The sequence below is a fragment of the Coregonus clupeaformis genome, unplaced genomic scaffold, assembly GCF_020615455.1.
Source record: "Coregonus clupeaformis isolate EN_2021a unplaced genomic scaffold, ASM2061545v1 scaf0057, whole genome shotgun sequence".
Taxonomy (NCBI): Eukaryota; Metazoa; Chordata; class Actinopteri; order Salmoniformes; family Salmonidae; genus Coregonus; species Coregonus clupeaformis.
The window spans coordinates 126,521-148,391 of NW_025533512.1; the positions used below are offsets into that span (position 1 = coordinate 126,521).

The window sequence follows — 21,871 nt, forward strand, 5'->3', positions numbered from 1 at the left end:
CCAAATGATCCGTGGCTGCGCCCCAGAATATTACTACAGCTTTACTGTCCGTCACAAATCACAGCCTAATTAGGGCTGGGAGGATCGATGGCTGCTCCAAAACACTATTAAACACACCAATTAAAGGACAGGGTCTCTCACGAGATGAGTAGAATAAAACATATTTATTTTCTCCATCTGTCCCTCTCTTTCTCTCTCTTCTGTACCTCCACCTCCACAATCCCTCCTCCCTTCAGAGAGAGAGAGAGCTCATCCAGAGTGGAATAACCAGGGGATGGGTGAGTGATTAGTATACTGTAGGACCCTCTTAAGAGGAGGAATATAGCTGCAGTGTAACTGTGTTATGTTTATGTGTACCTCCCTCCCTCATGCTGCCTGCTGTCGGTCCAGGATAGCAGGGAGGATGTAACTGATGGTTTAATTGACCGGATATAAAGCAGCTGTCGGAGCTTGCATTAAGCACTGTAAGTCTTAATTAAACAGCAGTGCATCTTTGCTGCTCCAGCCTCGGCTCCGGCTGCAGTCGAACGACACAGCAGCTTTATATGTAGAATAGACTTCTTCTTCTTCTGCCTCTCCACGGGATGGATGCATGATTAATATGGTGGATGGGAACGGGCTCTCACAACTCTCAGGGACCAGAGTGGATGGGACTGTTTCTCTCTCTGTCTTCTCCCTGTTCAGCTCAGCCCTCCTCAGCCTTTCTCCTCTCCATCACACTGTCTCCCACTATTATATGAGTCAATCAAAGCGAGTGCATGCATAGCAAAGGAGAGTAGACATGCATACTTATAGGCAGCTAGCCTATACTCTCTGAGTGAATGAACTCTTACTATGCCACTCCAGGGTTCAAACTTCTCTTCCTGGATTGCATTAATGCTAGGATTCAATCAATCGCAGATAGTGGATTTTTCAGGGTATCACTTTGAGAAGTGTGAAGTGTTTGATTTGCACAGCAGCATGTCCTGGATAGAGGGAGTTGACACTTGTAGAGATTGTCAGTCTGGTTGTGTGCTCTGGATGACTTTGATGAGTTGAACACTATGGACTGGCGGTTTCTAAATCAAGTGTCATCTCCCTCCATCCAGGACATGTTGCTATGCAGATCAAACACATTTCTGGAAAGCCACTATCTGCAATTGACTGAACCCTTGCCTGAGGCTTCCAATGTACAGAGCCACCTTATGGAGCAAAATTCTCTAATTGAAGCAGAAGTTTGTTGAAATAAGCCTGATAATGGTGAAATAATATATATAATAATTTCCTTTGGGTGGATATGATTGTTTAGGAGAATGTAGGATGAAAATGATAATTTTAACGTTTTGGAAATACATGAGCAGTTATGTGTGAGTCACAGGAGGCTGGTGAGGGGAGGAGGGTTCATAATAATGGCTGGAATGGAGTGAATGGAATGGTATCAAACACATGGAAATCATGTCTTTGATGAGTTCGATTACCATTCAATTTCTTCCGTTCCAGCCATTACTATGAGTCCGTCCTTCCCAATTAAGGTGCCACCAGCCTCCTGTGGTGTGTTAATATAGCTATACTGTATGAGTGTGTGTATGCATATTTAAAATGGTCAACTGTTTAGATCCCAAACTCATTTCACGCACAATTATTTCCTCCATTTCATCACAGCTGTACATTTCCTTCCTCTTCGCTCACTCAAATGGATGAACAATTAGACCTTGTCATGAAACACAGCCTCTCTTGGTGGACTGTCTATCTGAGGGTGCATCCAGAATGCCACCCTATTACGTAAAAAGTACACTACTTTGGACCAGAGCTCTATGAGATGCACTATATAGGGAATAGTATGCCATTTCAGGCACAGCTGGGAGTAACCACACTGTAATAAAAGTATATCTAAGAGACCACTACTCTGTGGGAGATATGGCCTGTGTTGTTCTCCATGTTGAATTAGATTGATTTGTGTACGTGAAGTCTCAAAGGAAAGCTATTGAGACATGTCCTTTGTGTTTTGAGTTCATCATGTGAGTTTTCATATTGTCCTGCATTCCCATACGTCCTTCTGCTAGTGAAATGTCAGCCCTGCTCTATCTGTGAACTCATCATGGTCCTGGACAGCATGAAGGCTGACTGATAGAAAGGTCACCTCCAGAGAATCAGATCACCATGGTAACCCAGGGCTACCCCCCACCGGCTCGTCCTCCTGTTTTATTCTCCTGGGTCTCTTCTAAAAAGATCTGATCTCGTCTCAACCTGTATAAATGAATAAAAAGAAAAGAAAATGGGCCATTGTCTCAATCCAAACTCCTCAGAACTGCCAAGGGTGTTTTTATAATATTTTGCTGGTAGTTTTGTTTTTATGTGTCATTGAATAAACAGGAACACAGTGAAAAGGTCACTGTTTATGCAGGTGGTGTCATACTGAGTGTCTGTCTATTGTAGTGCAGAGCAGGCTGGAGAAGAACTATGTACTTTTAAAGAGATGGAAGCAGATTGAAGCGTGCCAAACGCAAACAACAGCGGACGTCAGTGTTGCCTGGGGCCTCATTTCTGTCTCAATGCTAATGTTGTCACATCTTTACCATTTTTATCTCTCTCTCTCTCTCTCTCTCTCACACACTCTCCAATCCCTCCACACCTCTTTTCTTTTCATCCATACTGTTTATGACCACTCTCTTTCTTTCACTGACAGATCCCCTTGGAAACAACAACATTGTGGCTGTACTCAAACTTTGAGATCTTCACGTGGTGAGAGCTCAAGATGGACATGTTATTTTGCGTGTTGTTTCTTCTGTCGCGTTAGGATGATTATTGAAGGAAATTGAGCTTTCAAAATGAAAATAATTTCTAAAGAAAATGAGTTATTTCAGCCCTCAAAGAGAATAATGGTGGACGTAGTCTACTCAAGAGGCGGGAGCCACAATGAAGGACAAAGTCTTAAATGGTAAAGGTTGATATTTATTTCTCATCACAAATAAAAAGAACCATGCTTACTCATCACAGAAAAGAAAATCAGAAAGCCTCCCAAGTCTGTATATATTTACCGACCTTGCTGTCGAAGTGTATTTTTTCCCCAAATGAATAACAGCAGTCTATGAAGAAGATTGAAATGCTTTAAAAAAGTCCAAGCCTCCGTCTGTCCATCTGTCTGCCCGCCCACCCCCCCTCCATAACACCATTATAGTTTTGTTGTGTGATCGGTCTGACTCTGCCTATGGGTTAGCCTGGTCCCAGATCTGTCTGTGCTATCTTTCCAACACATACGGTCATTGTCACACTAGGAGTTGTCAAGACAGCACAACAAACCTGGGACCAGGCTAGCTCTAGGTGTCTCTCCATGGAGGCTTGTGAAGGGAGGACGGCACATACTAATGACTGGAATGGTATCAATGGAATGGTTGTTTGATATCGTTCCATTCATTCCATTCCAACCATTACAATAGGCCCGTCCTCCGATGTAAAGTGACACCAGCCACCCCTGGTATGTCTAGTCCCCAGCGGTCTTAATGACCTGGAACAGAGTGACGTTGTAGAGTACCTGGTGTCCGTTGTTCCAGGTGTACAGCACCCTCTCCCTGGGGTTATAGTCCATCATGGAGATGTGGGAGTACTGGTTATGGAAGGGAATGTCTGTGTACTCGTAGGTAGACGAATTAGTATAGTAGGCAAAGTAGATCTTAGCCCCGGCCAGGTGGGAGTTGGTGACGTACAGCGTGCCACAGATCATGAAAGACTCTCCGGCGCTGCGCTTGGGGAACCCTGTGTCCCATGTCTGCAGCACCTCCAGGCTCTGCTGCTCCAGTCGGCTGATGACAATGTTGCCGGCGTTGGGGATGGTGGTGTAGACGGCCCACAGGCCGTTCTCGTCTGCCATCAGGTCGATGTCTGAGGAGCCTCCCCAGGAGTAGGGGAAGGTGTTGTTGTAGCCGGCCCCACTGAGACTGCGCTGCACCAGAACACTGCGGGACCTGAAGTGGTACTTGATGATGATGTTGCTCTGGTACTTGTTGTAGTAGAGGGAGCCGTTGTAGACCACGTGGCCAGTCCCCGCCCAGGGGTGGGGCAGCAGGTGCTGAACAAAGTTCTGGCCTTTCATGAAGTCGTTTAGGGTGCGGTACTCCAGGACACGACGACCCTTAAAGTAGCCGTCCATGGACCAAACCTAGAGATAGAGATAGAGAGAGAGAGAGAAGCAGTGAGAGTGAGAGAGAGAGAGAGGAGCAGAGAGAGGCAGAGAGAGAGATAGAGATAGAGAGAGAGAGGAGGAGAGAGAGAGAAGCAGTGAGAGAGAGAGAGAGGAGCAGAGAGAGAGGCAGAGAGAGAGAGAGAGAGGAGCAGAGAGAGAGGCAGAGAGAGAGAGAGAGCGAGAGCGAGAGAGTGGAGCAGTGAGTAAGGATGTAAACATAGTGATAATGTTGTGCTCCATTACATCAGAGGTGTCTATTCTTCTTTCTTCCTGATAACCTGCCTACAGCAGTGCCCTGAGTAAAGTGTGTGTTCATACCTGCATGCGTGCGTAGGTGTGTGCATGTGTTTGTGTGGTGTATGTGCAGTGCTATTGATCTACTGTGTATGTGTCTGTGTATGTGTCTGTGTGTCTGTGTGTCTGTGTGTGTGTGTGTGTGAAGACCTTGTCTGTATGCTCTGCAGTCAGACCAGCCTGCCACACTGCCCTTTCCAGCCCACTTACAGAAAATCAATCCCGTTAGCGTCTCTTTCTCTCTTTTCTCTGCTACTGAGAATGACTGGATCGGGTCATTGACAGATCAGCCCCCTCCATGACCCAAACTCCACTCATCCCCTGGCCTCTCCACTATTAATTGATTCAATTAAACCACAATCAGCTCATTTATGTACTTTTTATTTAACTAGGCAAGTCAGTTAAGAGCAAATTCTTATTTACAATGACGGCCTACAATGTATCTTAATGTATCAGGCAAGGATTTAGGTCCTATCCACTTGTTTTTAGGCTGATCGCCGGAGGGAGGGAGGGAGGGAGGACAGGAGCCCTGGTGGTGCTGGAATAGCAGCTGAATTATGGAGGAGGGAAGATTATGGAGCATTAAGTATTATTTCTCCTTTTCACAGTTAAACGAGTCCCTAGAGCATGGATGGGCTTTACTTGTGCCATGGTTGGGACACGCACAGGCAGACAGGCATGTCTGAGAGAGAGGTTTTCTGTCATGTAGCATTCGGGAGGCAGAGTGGAGCCAATTACATTTCACTCTCAGGAGCCAATGACATTTGGGATCCCAAATGTGATCACAGTGATGGATACGGGCGTTAATGTGATACTCTTTGGATGTATAGGGGCTATAGGATCAGTGATTGATATGAATTCTAATGTGATGTCAGTAAGCGAAGTGATCATTAAACTGCATGGGGGAGACGATGACCTTTGCTGTCTACAACACAACATTCCATCTATTTAGTCTGGGACATGATGACACTGTTTAGATGAGAAAGTCCATCTTAATTTTTCCCCCACGGAAAGGAACGTCTGTCCTCTCCTCCCCTCTCTCTTTCCTCACTTCTCCTATCCTCCATTCCGCTCCCCCTCCACGCATCCCCTCCCCTCTCTTCCCCCTCTTCCACCTTCTCTCCCTCTCCTCTTCCCTTCTACCACCCCCTCTCCTCTCCTCTCCTCTCCTCTCCTCTCCTCTCCTCTCCTCTCCTCTCCTCTCCTCTCCTCTCCTCTCCTCTCCTCTCCTCTCCTCTCCTCTCCTCTCCTCTCCTCTCCTCTCCTCTCCTCTCCCCTCTCTTCTTTACTCTACACCAGAGGGGCTTGTTAACGTGCGACAACATGTCATCTCCAATTAGGAAAACCCATTACTGTATCATCTGTGTCCAGACTCACAGCCCTGTCTCAGTCTCTGCTGCTCTGCTGCTCGGCTGGCAGTCACACTGCTGGTAATTACCCAGGTGATTGGAGAAACTTCTGCTTAAACAAGTCGTTCATTTCTTCCCCCATGACAGAATGATTAATCAGCAGGAGTACTGTAGCTGTGACGGGATGGGACGGGAGGGAGGGAGGGCTGCCATCCATCAGTGACTCAGCTCTCAGTGACTCTCTGGAGTCTGACAGACTGTAGGTAAAATAGTCCGTCACCAAAGTAGCATTACAGCATACAACCCCCCTGTGAGGGTCCTCTGGAGCTGTAGTCTAAGCCATGTGATAAACTGTGTTTTGGGGGTCAGGGTGTGTGGTTTGGTTTTTACCGGCGAAATGTCCCCACTCTGAATGTTCCTTCTTTTACTATCCTAGGACTTCTGGTCATCACAAGGATAGTAAAACAAGGAACATTCAGAGTGGGGACATTTCGCCAGTCCCCACAAGGAAAATTGCTTTTTTAGGCTTACAATTAGGGTTAGGTGTTAGGGTTAGGTTTAGGGGTTAGAGAAAATAGGATTTTGAATGGGAATCAATGTTTTGGTCCCCACAAGGATAGTAAAACAAACGTGTGTGTGTGCGTTCATGTGTGTGGAAAACTTACCCGGTTGTCTGAACTAGGGATCATGGTGTCAGTCATCCAGGAGCCGAATCTTGACCCTGACGCACGGATGGTGATGGGGTTACTGACGCCGGTCAACTTCCCACAGCCTGCGACACACACACACACGCACCCACCCACCCAGAATATCGTGAAATATTAAACAGCTAAAAGCAACATTTTAGCTGCAATCCCTTTTTCTGTTAAATCATCAGTTTATATATACAGGATTTTACTAAATCAGCAGTTTAGCTCCACATATTACATGAGAATGATCATTTATCCGGGCATCTCTAGGCCATTACTGGATAATTTATCCAGCTTAATACTAGTACTGTACATTAACATCACGAGAATGTTGACCATTAATAACCTGCATCTCAGCTAGCTACATTTCACATTGCTTATAGTGCTAGTGTATCATTAATGTGTTGAATTAAATTGATCGTAAAGATACTCTTCTGGTTTTTATAATAGTGTTTTCAGAGAGCACTGCTTGACTATTCATTGAGAAAAACAAGTAAGTCCTTTATTCTAAATCCAACTGCATCTCAGGTTGTGAACAAATACATTTAGTATAAAAAATATTACAAATGATCTGTGTTAGGTTCTCACATTGCCTAGTCAATTTGGATAGCCCTTACAGTATTATGTACATGTAGACTACCTCTAACCAGTCATAGTAGAGTAGCCATAAGACGTTCTGTTAGGGTTGGGATGTCAGCATCTTTCTATCAGTATAATGTCATCCTGGATCTTCACCTTTATGGATATTTATGGATCTCCACAGACACTACCAACCACACACCCCCTCCACCCTCCTCACCCAGTTTCTGCATGCAGGAGTGGAGCCTGGTCTCCAGCAGCAGGACCCTGTGTCTCAGCTCCTCGTAGTCGTAGGCTCCCATCTCCTCCTGGATGGCCATGAGCACCAGGGACAGGTTCCTCACCTCCTCCCTCAGCCGGCTGATCTGACGGGCGTCCATCTTGTACTGCTCTAACACCGGCAGCAGGGGGAGCAGCTGGGTCACCTTGTCCTTCAACTCCTGGGGTTGGAAGAAGAGAGGGGTGACAAATGGGAAGATTGGATTCAGAAAGATGAAAAACAGTAGAAAGAGGAGTGAGAGAGAGGAACCACACACATAGCAAACAGAAGGGCAGATTTGTGTGTGTGATGGTACTGGCTGCATTCGAATGTCAGAACTAGTCACCTTTCTCATGATAAATACCCAAATGTGTTTTCATGCATACTGTTGATCCTGGACTCTATTGTTTCATTTTCCAATGCAGACCTCTTCCTCGTCCGGGGGACCTATCCCATCTATCCTAGCCTAGCCTCAGCTCCACATCTATGACTGATCTGCTGTCAGGGAGGTGGTGGGGATGATTTCTCATAGGCCAGTGGTGTATCGATGAAGGGGTAGCAGGAGAGGAGAGAAGAGGTAGCCTGAGGTAGCCTGCTATGCTATATCAATGCAGCCCTGTGCTGTACGGCAGTTAGGAGCAGCAGGTGTATCAATAAAGCTAGTCCACCACAGGAGGGGCTGTTTTCTCCTTGTTAAGTTTAATCGTAAATCTGGTGATGGAGCAGCTCTCAGCCACACAGCGCCACATCATAAATCTAATTTTACCCAGTTCACCCCCTGTAAATTCCCTCTCGTTAATCTCCCGTGCCCTGCCATCGGCGACGTTGAGCTCCACAGATCAGGCTGTCTCACAGAAAGTCAAATGCAGCTTTTAGACTTATGCATTTTTTTTCAACCCATTGGATCGTGAATGAGTATTCATTCACATTTGGAAGGCTATTTGAATTTGCACGACTTGGCATATGTTAGTGATATTAAGATATATTGATGAATGGGGGGGATTTCGTAAACATTGCAGTGACTTTAATAATAAAACGTGTTGAGAGAGAAACACCATGAGGCCATTCCCCAGGCCCATCCCTGTTGCCGTGCAGTCCCAGCAGTAAAGCAGGCTTAGGCATTAAAGCATTTATCAAAGCATCTTTTAATCAAACCATTTTATGGTCCATCTAATATCCGAGAGAGTGTAAAGAAAGGCCTGAAAAGGCATACTGACAGGAAGACAGAAACACTGTAATAATGGAGCCTGAGATTCCACTTGTAGGAAGATAAGGAAGAGATAAATGTGAATATATATGGCTGTTAACTGAGAACAGGCAGAGAGAGCGCGAGCGAGAGAGAGAGAGAAACACTCTTGTCCTTGGTCATGGGGTTTTAATAATGAAGGTGCATTTGAACGTGCTCAAATTGCCTCCTGTACATGACTCAATTACACTGAAGTAGCAGATGAAGATAAGCTATGTGAGTGTTAGTGTGTCATTATGTGTTGTGATGTAGAGGAAGCTGTAGTGAGTATTCTTTATAAATACTGTGATAGAGTACAGGAGGTTCCTATAGAAAGTTCACACACGTAGTTTAGAAATATGCTTCGCATAGAAACCTGTGTGATTTAAATTCAGTACACATGAATGGACACATGCACGCATCTCATGTGCGTTACCTGAAAGCTCTTGGGGTTGAGGCTGCGGGGGTTGTCTGAGGCAGTCTTCAGCTTGACGTCTACAGCCTTCATCAGGCTCTCTGTGTTCCTCACATACTGAAGGTCCCTGTTGGTCCGCAGGTCCAGCAACTCCATGGACTGGGTGATGTTCTGGACCTGTCAGTCAAACACATACACACGCAGTTAGGTGCACAGACGCACAGAAAGACAGAGACAGATAGATACAGAAGCCCCGTTTATACCTGGTTCTAACTTGCGTCCTTTTCCTGATCTTGTCCACATTCCGATTGTGCCCACATTTTTTGACAGGTGTCGACAATCAAAAGACACAATGTGATCTGATTGTGATCAGATCATCCTGCCCACCTCCAGAGGTAGTCAGACACACATTGTGTCTGGATATCTTACAAGTGTAGACAGATCTGTACATAGAAACCATTTAAGTCATCATTATTCCTAAAATCATTGACAGGTGGCACCATTGACTGACTACATCAATATGTGTCTTACAATAAATAAATACATCTTATTTTGAAAGAATAGCTGTGAAATAATTTGCATAAATGAAGGGACCAGGAAGTCACAATGCAGACCCAGTGGACAGATAACAGACACATGTTAATACCATGTGTAGACACATTTCTGGACATGTGGGCACAATCAGTATGTGGACAAGATCAGGACTAAGGACCCATGTTAGCACCATGTATAAACGGGGTCAGACTAAGACAGACACGCAGTCAGACCCACACAGAATGACATGTTTATTCAGTGGCATGTTTTTTCCTTTTTATTAAAATGAGTGTGCTGTACCGTACTCCCAACAGCACTTTGCCTTCACTTCCTCTTATCAGAAGTTAGTTGTGTCTTCCTCCTCTCACCACCAGATGTCCAGCCCACCCACTGTGACTTCCGCCCACTGGAACCACCCACTCACTATACACTCTGCTACTGCTCTATTCCATCCACACACTACACCCACTCTCCCACACACATACTGGCCAGGGTTCAACTGGCCAAACCTTATGTAACTAATTAACATCATTAAATATTCATTTGTGTATTAATTTATGTACATTAATTATTATGGAGTTTGTAGTTAATTCAATTTGTGTATTAAGGTATGTACTGTACATGAATTACACTACATATACAAAAGTATGATTAGTGGATTCGGTTATTTTAGCCACACCCGTTGCTGACAGGTGTATAAAATCTAGCACACAGCCATGCAATCTCCATAGACAAACATTGGCAGTAGAATGGCCTTACTGAAGAGCTCAGGGATTTTCAACATGGCACTGTCATAGAATGCCACCTTTCCATCAAGTCAGTTCGTCAAATTTCTGCCCTGCTAGAGCTGCCCCAGTCAACTAACTGTAAGTGCTGTTATTGTGAAGTGGAAACATCTAGGAGCAACAACAGCTTAGCCGTGAAGTGGTAGGCCACACAAGCTCAGAGAACGGGACCACCAAGTGCTGAAGCGTGTAGTGCGTAAAAATCGTCTGTCCTCGGTTGCAACACTCATTACCGAGTTCCAAACTGCCTCTGGGAGCAACATCAGCACAAGAACTGTTCATAAAATGGGTTTCCAAGGCCGAGCAGCCACACACAAGCCTAAGATCACCAGTTCTCTGGAGTGATGAATCACGCTTCACCATCTGGCAGTCCGACGTACAAATCTGGGTTTGGCGGATGCCAGGAGAATGCTACTTGCGCCCCAATGCATAGCGCAAACTGTCAAGTTTGATGGAGGAGGAATAATGGTCTGGGGCTGTTTTTACATTTACATTTTAGTCATTTAGCAGACGCTCTTATCCAGAGCGACTTACAGTTAAGTGAGTGCATAAATGTTTCATACTGGCCCCCCGTGGGAATCGAACCCACAACCCTGACATTGCAAACGCCATGCTCTACCAACTGAGCTACATCCCAGCCGGCCATTCCCTCCCCTACCCTGAACGACGCTGGGTCAATTGCCCCATGGGTCTACCGGCCGCTTTTTAAAAAAAAAATTACATTTACGTCATTTAGCAGACGCTCTTATCCAGAGCGACTTACAAATTGGTGCATTCACCTTATAGCTAGTGGGATAACCACTTTACAATATGTTTTATTTTTATTTTTTGGGGTGGGGTAAGGGGGGTAGAAGGATTACTTTATTTTTCATGGTAGTGTTTCATGGTAGCTAGGCCCCTTAGTTCCAGTGAAGGGAAATCTTAACGCTACAGCATACAATGACATTCTAGACGATTCTGTGCTTCCAACTTTGTGGCATAAGTTTGGGGAAGGCCCTTTCCTGTTTCAGCATGACAATGCCCCCGTGCACAAAGTGAGGTCCATACAGAAACGGTTTGTCGAGATTGGTGTGGAAGAACTTGACTGGCCTGCACAGAGCCCTGACCTCAACCCCATCGAACACCTTTGGTATTAATTGGAACGCCGACTGCGAGCAAGGCCTAATCGCCCAACATCAGTTCCCGACCTCACTAATGCCCTTGTGGCTGAATGGAAGCAAGTCCCCGCAGCAATGTTCCAACATCCATTAGAAAGCCTTCCCAGAATAGTGGAGGCTGTTATAGCAGCAAAGGGGGGACCAACTCCATATTAATGTCCATGATTTTGTGTTCACATACTTTTGGTCATGTAGTGTATATTATGAAGCCTCCGGCTGTGTGTGACTGTGTGTAGACACTGTGGCCTGGCAGGTGTGACAGACAGGTAGCTCCATCCCCAGAGAGGCTTTGAGGTAACACTAACACTAGCTAACGCTAACCACAGACTGCTAGCTAGTTCCATATTCATTCTCCTGGCTGGTTTAGCTACATGTTCTAGTCCAATCTGCTTCTGCTGTCTGGCGGTCCAGCACGATGAGTCATGCTGCTCCATATCTCCTCCTTAGCTCACTGAGGGAGGTGATAAAAGCTGTTTAAATGTCTGTCTGTCTGTTTAAATCTTAGTCTGTCTCTCTGTCTGGACTGTCTGTCACCTGCGGACCTACAGAGACCTATTTGAGCAAACACCATGACTAGGGCTGTGGCTAGGGCTCCCGGTAAAAACATGTTTAGCATCTCCAGGCCCCCACGCATACAAGCTGCATAAAAGCCGCTCATGCGCCCCTGTGGAACATCTACATTTTAAAAGTCTAATAAATACATTTAATACACCATCACAATAAATCCATTACTTATTTTAGGCAGGGCTAAAGAAACATTATGATATGAAGAAAATGTATTTCAGAAGAACAGAAAATGAGTTGGCCTACATGTTATCTTGCTGTGCGCCCATGCCATAGGCTGTAGGCTAGTTCATTTAGCAAACAAGATACACTTATAAGTCCCATGCCATTATTTTATATTATATGATTTTATAGTATTAAGAATATAATTGAACTTCACTGAATAAAATAGAAAGGATATTTTTCCCCTCCAGGAGCGAGTGCGCATATGAAGTGGCTATGTTGAGCGTAAAAGTGATCATGTTAAACAGGTCCTATACTCTAGATTTAGAGTTATTTGGCAACTTTAGTTGTGAATGATACAAACCTTAGAATGTCTTAAATCAAAACATATGGGATGCATGTTGCAAAAAAAACTTGAGCTCTGTTGCTTGCCTCAGGCTACACGCGCTGTTCTCTCATCTAGTGATCATATTTTCATCCATCAGACTATTCTCAATTTAATCTTGTCTTCATTAATATGTAAAATTAGTTTAGATTTAGAATGGCCCATTATCAAATGGGCAGGAACAAAGCCAGGGGAAGAAATACATGTTAACCCTATGCACTCGAATAGCGAATGGAGATTGCTTGCCCACAGTTTGTTTTTCAATCATGCTGGGTAGGCTACTCCGGTTATATAGTGGAGCATGTGCTAAATATAAGCAGCTGAGGAATAAATATAGTAGCACCTGGGATCCTCCTCTTTTTAGTGGCAACCATCAAAAAACTGCTTTCACACGGGATTGCATATAGAAGGAATTAAGGAGAGAGAGGAGATGGAAACGCACCGTGTCAGCCTATTAATTATGAAAATATAAAAAATGCCCTATTACTAGGCTTAAAAATAAAATACAAAATTCACTATAATTGTAGGCTAACTCTGTAAGCCGCCCTGCACAATCAACAAACCAATAGCATCGCCTAGGCCTAGACGTTCTCTCCCTGACTCATGGATAGACATTTTGGAGCGTAGCATAAGGTAACCAGCCCATCCAGTATGCATAATACTACAGTCCAAACTCAAAGACGATTACTAGAATTTGGTGAATTGTGGAGTATAGGCTATGTATTGTATAATGGCACAATCGTTAATTTAATTCAGGGTTTGTTTTCGGGCTTGGGCTCATATATAGGCCTATGGTATTCATAAGTTGTAATAGTATGGGTGTTTTGAATTAATCATCACCTTAGAAAGTGCTGTTCATTTCGTTGTGTTAGGCTTTGAAACAACATCCACAATGACCATGTTTTCCACTCAGTTTCAACCTGCTGTTGAACGTCTTTCTTCAAATTGATCATCACAGTGAGGTGAGTTTTAAAAGAATGAGACTGTTTTGATCATAAGTGTTTGGTGTGATTTTGAATACATTTGCATTGATGTCAGAGTGGTTAGAGGGACAATAAATCGCTGAGTACCAGGCCATTAGGACCTGATGATCAAGTTAGTGAGTTGGGTACTACCAACGCATGTCCAAAGTGCATAAGAGGAGATTACTCAAGTCACATGGAATTATTATTATTATTAATGTATTTTTTTTTTAGGGTAGATCAGCTTTTTTATTGCAGATAGATTGTGGCTTCCATCAATGTAATTGTCTGCATCATTTCCAATCCCCCATATATTTTCTTGGTAAATATACAGTACCAGTCAAAAGTTTGGACACCCCTACTCATTCCAGGGTTTGTTTTTATTTTTACTATTTTCTACATTGTAGAATAATAGTGAAGGAAATAACACATATGGAATCATGTAGTAACCAAAAAAGTGTTAAACAAATCAGAAAATATTTTAGATTTTAAATTCTTCAAAGTAGCCACCCTTTGCCTTGATGACAGCTTTGCACACTATTGGTATTCTCTCAACCAGCTTCACCTGGAATGCTTTTCCAATAGTCTTGAAGGAGTTCCCACATATGCTGAGCAATTGTTGGCTGCTTTTCCTTCACTCTGCGGTCCAACTCATCCCAAATCATCTCAATTGGGTTGAGGTCGGGTGATTGTGGAGGCCAGGTCATCTGATGCAGCACTCCATCACTGTCATCCTTGTCAAATAGCCCTTACACAACCTGGAGGTGTGTTGGGTCATTGTACTGTTGAAAAACAAATGATAGTCCCACTAAGCCCAAACCAGATGGGATGGCGTATCGCTGTAGAATGCGGTGGTAGACATGCTGGTTAAGTGTGCCTTGAATTCTAAATAAATCATAGACAGTGTCACCAGCAAAGCACCCCCACACAATAACACCTCCTCCTCCATGCTTTACGGTGGGAACTACACATGCGGAGATCATCCGTTCACTCACACCATGTCTCACTAAGACAATGCGGCTGGAACCAAAAATCTCCAATTTGGACTCCAAACCAAATGACAAATTTCCACCAGTCTAATGTCCATTGCTCGTGTTTCTTGGCCCAAGCAGGTCTCTTCTTCTTATTGGTGTCCTTTAGTAGTAGTTTCTTTGCAGCAATTCAACCATGAAGGCCTGATTCACACAGTCCCCTCTGAACAGTTGATGTTGAGATGTGTCTGTTACTTGAACTCTGTGAAGCATCTATTTGGGCTGCAATTTCTGAGGCTGGTAACTCTAAAGAACTTATCCTCTGCAGCAGAGGTAACTCTGGGTCTTCCATTCCTGTGGCGGTCCTCATGAGAGCCAGTTTCATCATAGCGCTTGATGGTTTTTGCGACTGCACTTGAAGAAACTTTCAAAGTTCTTGACATTTTCCAGTTTGACTGACCTTCATGTCTTAAAGTAAGGATGGACTGTCATTTCTCTTTGCTTATTTGAGCTGTTCTTGCCATAATATGGACTTGGTCTTTTACCAAATAGGGCTATCTTCTGTATACCCGCCTACCTTGTCACAACACAACTGATTGGCTCAAACGCATTAAGAAGGAAATAAATTCCAAAAATTAACTTTTAAGACGGCACACCTGTTAATTGAATTGCATTCCAGGTGACTACCTTATGAAGCTGGTTGAGAGAATGCCAAGAGTGTGCAAAGCTGTCATCAAGGCAAAGGGTGGCTTTTTGAAGAATCTCAAATATAAAATATATTTTGATTTGTTTAACACTTTTTTGGTTACTACATGATTGATGTCTTCACTATTATTGTACAATGTAGAAAATAGTAAAAAAATTAAGAAAACCCCTTGAATGAGTAGGTGTGTCCAAACTTTGACTGGTACTGTATATAACATATTTTAAAATATATTTTCCTTTATTATTTTCCCCTGACCCTACCACCCCTCCCCTAATTGGAGTAAACTAATGGACAATAACACTGAGGCTTCTTCTTCCAGTTTATACATACTATATACATTTTTACGGACACAGTATATTTTACAATAGTTATTTTTGTTTGTTTTTAGTCCCATCCTTCAGCTACCCTCAACCCCTCCTCCCATCTGTCTCTGAAGACCATCCAGTTTTGATTTCTATTTGCCATATATCTTTCAACTGTGCTGTCACGTGGATTTTTACTGCGGCCATGACTCATGACCGCCGGTGTGGCGGTAATATGGTCACCACAACAGCCCTAACCATGACCATGGGTATGGAATTTGTACAGCTTTACAAATGATGCTAGATATGGTGGCATTTTATTGTGGTATTTTACAATCTTTGGATATAATTGAACTTTGTATGGTACATTGTTAGCATATCCTTGGCTGTCTGAGGTGAGGATCATGTCTAGTGCGTTTTAAATGAGGATGTTATATTGGATGACAGAGTGGCTCCATTCAGCCCACCTCCTCCGCTAGTCTATGGTACGCTGGGCGGGCGGCTCAGAGACAGAACCACTGACCCCAGGTGTCCTCATTAGTCTGGCCTTTGTTAGACAGGAGCGGTAGTCCCTCACAGCTGCTGTCTTACAAGCTCACACACACTTGTGCATTTGTCTAAAAAGTTTGTGTGTAGCCCAAAATCTGAGCGAAGGAGATGGCTATCTAACAGTGTGAATAAGATCAGAGAATTCAGGTGTCTCATTGATCCACTGAGGCTTCCACAGCCCATTCAGCATCTCAATTTACCTCAGTTCTCCTTTTCTCTCAGCACCATATCAATGTCAGCCTTCCTCTCGCTCGCTCGCTCCCTCTCTCTCTCCCCCCTCTCTCCCTCTCTCCCTCCCTCCGCCTCTCCCTCCATCTTTTTCCCACCCACTGTCTCCCCTCACAACCCCTAACTCAATACTGCATCCTGCCAGGCTCCAGTATATAGAGATGGAGATGTGTCAATGAGAAGTTAGAGCAGAGTGCCCTGCTGGGAAAAAGGCCTGGAGAAGACTCAGCAAGCCAAACTATTAGCTACAACACAACCCACTGAAACCTCTGGCTCTTTGAGGGAGGAGGGAAGGAGGTGGAGAGATGGGGTTAGATATGGAGGAGAAGAGCCTCTCTCTCTCTCTCTCTCTCTCTCTCTCTCTAACCCCTAGGCCCTCTTCTAGACCTGACAGGATCGGTTAGCTTGCACCTTGTGACTCACCTTGGCTTCTGATTTGCTTGGGTGGCTTAAACCTATCCAATCGTTTCAGACTTACAGGAAAGTCTATGGAGTAGGGGCTAAGACTCGCTATGGAATTCAGTATCACTCTCATCAAACCTGTGTGTGTTGTGTATGTATGTGGGGCATAGAGAGTGGTTGGAGATTGCATTTGCATATTCAGTGCTCTAAGGCCGCTGCCAAGCTATCCCGGCAACTCTCTAGGTCTTGGGATACGTGTATGAGGATACATGTTTTATACACAGCTTTGTTGAAGGCAGGCACAAAAACAGATGTGTGAGTGAGTGCATGCTTTCATGTGTTTATGCAGGCATTCTATTTCATATGGCTGCTGTGCTGTAGTGTATGAGTGTGTGAGCAAGAGAGATGGTGCGTTTGAGTGTTTATTTACACAGACATTGTGTGTGAACAGTTAGAGTGCAGCTGCAGCAGTAAGCTGGGTGCTCCATTTACTGATTTGGTTCATATTCTTTTTTTCTCACCGCTTTTTCAGCCTAATGGATCCAATTGGAACAACACTACAAGACTAAGGCTCAATGAAGCCAATTTTCATGGGGAAATGTAGGACATGCCCTCCCTTGAAGTGATTTTTCCTAATGCTCCTACAGTCTTTTGACTAACAATATTTGCGTGCATGACTGATCAAATGTCAGTGGGATAGAGTGAGTGTGGCTGTCATAGTGTGACTGTTAATCTCTAAGAGTCTAAATGGTTTACTACAGAAGGGATTGGTCTGTGTCGTGTGTGTGTGTGTGTGTGTGTGTGTGTGTGTGTGTGTGTGTGTGTGTGTGTGTGTGTGTGTGTGTGTGTGTGATTGTACCAGACGTGGGTAACAAAATGTCTGAGTGTGTGTTATTGACGGCTGTTACCTTCTCCATGAGCTGGCGGAGCTGTTTGCTGCGTGGGTCTCGGTTACACATGTTCTGGGCCGGGGCCACCACTGTACAGATACACTTCCCATCTGCGTCCTGAGCTGAACTGTAGATCTGCCAGCCCTCCTCTGGGCTAGGATAGAGAGCCTGCATGGAGACACAGAGAGCGAGGGATGAGTTAGTGATAGAAAGAGAGGGAAAGAGAGAGGGAAAGATAGAGGGGGGAGAGAGCTGGTCGGATGAAAGAGACAAAGAAAGATGGAGTCAGGGAGAGAGGGAGGGGTAGGGAAGGAGAATGGAATAGAGAGATGGCGTAAAGAAAGGTAAGAAGGAGAAAGACAGGAGAGGATGTAGAGAGAAAACAAAAGAAGGGAGAAAGAGAGAGTGGGTAATACAAAGTAGAGAAAGAGAAGGAGGGATCAAAGGGCTGTGAGAGAGGAGAGCATCTAATACGTTTGGACACAGAGAGGAAATGGAGCTGTTTGGGATCGATAGCGCTGCTCTTTACCAGAGCACCATGGGAGGGGCTGAAAGGATGGATGTCTCTCTTAATAATCCAAATCAGGAGTCGTGCACACACACAAGCATTGACATACTGTACAGAAACACACACACCTGTAAGAGACACGTACACGCAAACATGGCTTTAGTACAACACACACACGCATATGGACACAAACCCCAACACAGAATACAAAGTAAATTGTAATGAGAGAGTGAAGAGCAATGCAATTAAATACACAAGCCCCTCAAAAGTGGAGAGAAAGACAATCAGATTAGAATGTCTTGGGGGACAGACAGGAGGACTATGTGTTTGGAGTATAAAGTAGCAGCCAATTAATTAATTCTCACACACTCTCACTCTCTCACACTCACCACTCACCACTCACCACTAATGCACGTGGTAAACATTACACAAGATACAGCACATTAACTCTAAATGACGACAGAAACATGATGGCAAACAGCATCAAGCAACATGCCTTTTGATAAGTATTGTTACACATTCATTTTTCAAGGTGCTTTGGGGGTCCATGTTATTCAAGTAGGCAGTAATATTTTGATGTCACAGTGGCACATCTAGCTGGTTACTGTGAGTAATATTCCTGTCAGTCTGTGACCTTTATTATTCCACCTTTACATCATCAAGTTGCTCAGAGTTACCAGCAACTCAAACGCTCTATTCTCTAGTCTGAGGCTAATCTCACTTCCCTTCCCTTCTCTCTGTCGGCTGCCTCAGTCTCATGAATTCTCATTTAAGGTGGAGCATGTGTGTCTGATCAGTCTGAGACACAGAAAGGAGAAGAGAAGGTTCTGGGGCATTACAGGACGTGGCAGGTCTTCACTGACTCCTCAATCTCAGACTCCAACATGAATCTGTCTCTCTTCTTCATACATGATCCTGTTTCATCTTCAAACCAGCTGCCTGTTTAGTGTGATAACAGTCAAGAGAATGAAAGAAAAGCCCACCAAAAGTATGTGAACAACTGCTTGTCGAACGTCTCATTCCAAAATCATGGACATTAAATATGGAGTTGGTCCCCCCTTTGCTGCTGTAACAGCCTCCACTCCTCTGGGAAGGCTTCCCACTATATGTTGGAACATTGCTGCAGGGACTTGCTTCCATTCAGCCACAAGAGCATTAGTGAGGTCTGGCACGGATGTTGGGCGATTAGGCCTGGCTCGCAGTCGGCGTTCCCATTCATCCCAAATGTGTTTGTTGAGGTCAAGGCTCTGTGCAGGCCAGTCAAGTTCTTCCACACTGATCTCGACAAACCATTTCTGTATGGAGCTCACTTTGTGCATAGGGGCATTGTCTTGCTGAAACAATAAAGAGCCTTCCCCAAACAGTTGCCACAAAGTTGGAAGCACAGAATCATCTAGAATGTCATTGTATGCTGTAGAATTTAGATTTCCCTTCACTGGAACTAAAGGGGCCTAGGCCGAACCATGAAAAACAGCCCCAGACCATTATTCCTCCTCCACCAAACTTTACAGTTGGCACTATGCATTGGGGCAGGTAGCTTCTCCTGGCATTTGCCAAACCCAGATTCGTCCTTCGGACTGCCAGATGGTGAAGCGTGATTCATCACTACAGAGAACGCGTTTCCACTGCTCCAGAGTCCAATGGCGGCGAGCTTTACACCACTCCAGCCGACGCATGGCATTGTGCATGGTGATCTTAGGCCTGTGTGCGGCTGCTCGGCCATGGAAACCCATTTCATGAATCTCCCGACAAACATTTATTGTGCTGACGTTGCTTCCAGAGGCAGATTGGAAGTTGGTTGTGAGTGTTGAAACCGAAGACAGATGATTTTTACATGCTTCAGCACTAGGAGGTCCCATTATGTGAGCTTGTGTGGCCTACCACTTCGCAACTGAGCCGTTGTTGCTCCTAGACGTTTCCACTTCACAATAACAGTACTTACAGTTGACGAACTGACTTGTTGGAAAGGTGGCATCCTATGAAGGTGCCACGTTGAAAGTTACTGAGCTCTTCAGTAAGGCCATTCTATTATACTGTCAATGTTTGTTTAAGGAGATTGCATGGCCGTGTGCTCGATTTCATACACCTGTCAGCAACGGGTGTGGCTGAAATAGCCGAATCCACTAATTTCAAGGGGTGTCCATATACATATGTATATATAGGGTATATGCTGACTACACCGGCTACTAGAGTGCGTCCTCCATCATGAGCATGTTGATTTTCTCCATCCACCCCAGACGCGATCATCACACACAGGTTAAAATATCAAAACCAACAGTGAAACAACTACATTCATTTGGGGGCATGTCAAACACACATGAAACATGAATGGACATTTAGCTATCTTGCTGTTGCTAGCTAATTTGTCCTGGGAGATTGTTATTTTACCTGAATTGCATATGTTCCTTTTTTTGTAGGATCTTTACAGAATTTTGACCCACAGTCTTACAAAATCGTGTGTTGCTTTACTCCGACTATTAACACCAGAAAAACTGGGCATCTAGCAATCCCGTTCTGAGCCAATGCATACATTCACTAGTCATTAACACTACAAAGCAATGTTTCCCTCACTAAAAATGTTTTAAAAGTAGGCCAATACTAACAAGCATGACAGTAATATGCAAAACATTAGGAGCAGCAATATTACACACAGCACATGATGCAGCCTACCATACATGCTTGAGCTGTATATAAATCAGCCTAATGATCATGAAAAGTAATATGCAAAACATCTGGTGCAGCAACACATGTACAATACATGCTCCACCATTGCCCTCATATCTTCTTATCTTCACACATATGGTGACTGCGTTCTCCAGGCAATTCACTGGTGCCGAGAAGGTTTGTGCAGAGAGAGACATCTCCTGTTCATTAATGTTTCATAACACTGACTTTTAAATGAAGAGCTTATTAAAAATCAGACCCAATTTCATTACCACCCACGAATTACTTCTGTAAGTAATTTCCCTCATCTCCCCGTAATGGCAGAGGAGGGAGCAGGTGGCTGTAGGGGGAGCAGAGGGGAGAAGGAGGAAACTGGGGGTAATTTGTCTCGCAGCTTCTGAGCCGCAGATATATATATATATATATATATATATATATATATATATATATATATATATATATATATATATTTGTAAACACACACACACACACACACACACACACACACACACACACACACACACACACACACACACACACACACACACACACACACATATCCATGTAAACATCAGCCCCCATAAGCAGCAGTAGTGGTGAGTAGGAGTCTGATCCTAGTGAGCTGACATATTGTTACACAACACCCACTTACTTAAGTAAATATGATTGTTATTAAATTCCCTCTCCTGGGACGAGAACGGGCTAATTTACAATGGATCATCTAGCATCTGTACACACAGTACACATTCACACCATGCATGCAGGCTCCCAGCCTCTCATTAGCATTTTAACAGCAATCTCCTGAGCATCAAGGGAACAGCAATAAGCTTCAAATGCCAAGCTTGAATAGTATCTGACTGACTGAGACAGACAGACAGGGAGTTGAATGGAGAACTGTGTATATAGTACAATATGTATGTTAACTTAGGCTTTATGATAAAAGAGCTATGAATCTACTGAACATTCAACAATGTTTATAGAGGCAGCAAAGCAAGTCCTGACTATAATCCTATTCTCCCACAGTCACAGACAGATCCAGACGGGTGTTTGAGGAGAGGAGAGAGGTGCTGCTGGTACCCCAGAAATGGCTCCATTAGGAGCTGCAGATTAAATAGAATATGTACAGCAGCAGA

General features: G+C 44.2%; 1 protein-coding gene across 2 annotated transcripts in view; it reads right to left on the reverse strand.

Annotated features, from left to right (window-relative positions):
- Positions 1-2,915: 2,915 nt before the first annotated feature.
- LOC121569064 (noelin-2-like) overlaps positions 2,916-21,871 on the reverse strand; it is a 96,973-nt gene continuing 78,017 nt past the window's right edge. For both annotated transcript variants that reach the window (XM_041879684.2, XM_041879683.2), the window contains exons 2-6: positions 17,585-17,734; positions 8,991-9,146; positions 7,291-7,510; positions 6,468-6,574; positions 2,916-4,135 (exon numbers count right to left, since the gene is read on the reverse strand). In XM_041879684.2, the coding sequence (XP_041735618.1) occupies positions 3,461-4,135; positions 6,468-6,574; positions 7,291-7,510; positions 8,991-9,146; positions 17,585-17,734 (1,308 nt within the window). In that variant the 3' untranslated portion in view covers positions 2,916-3,460. The remainder of the gene's footprint in view (positions 4,136-6,467; positions 6,575-7,290; positions 7,511-8,990; positions 9,147-17,584; positions 17,735-21,871) is intronic.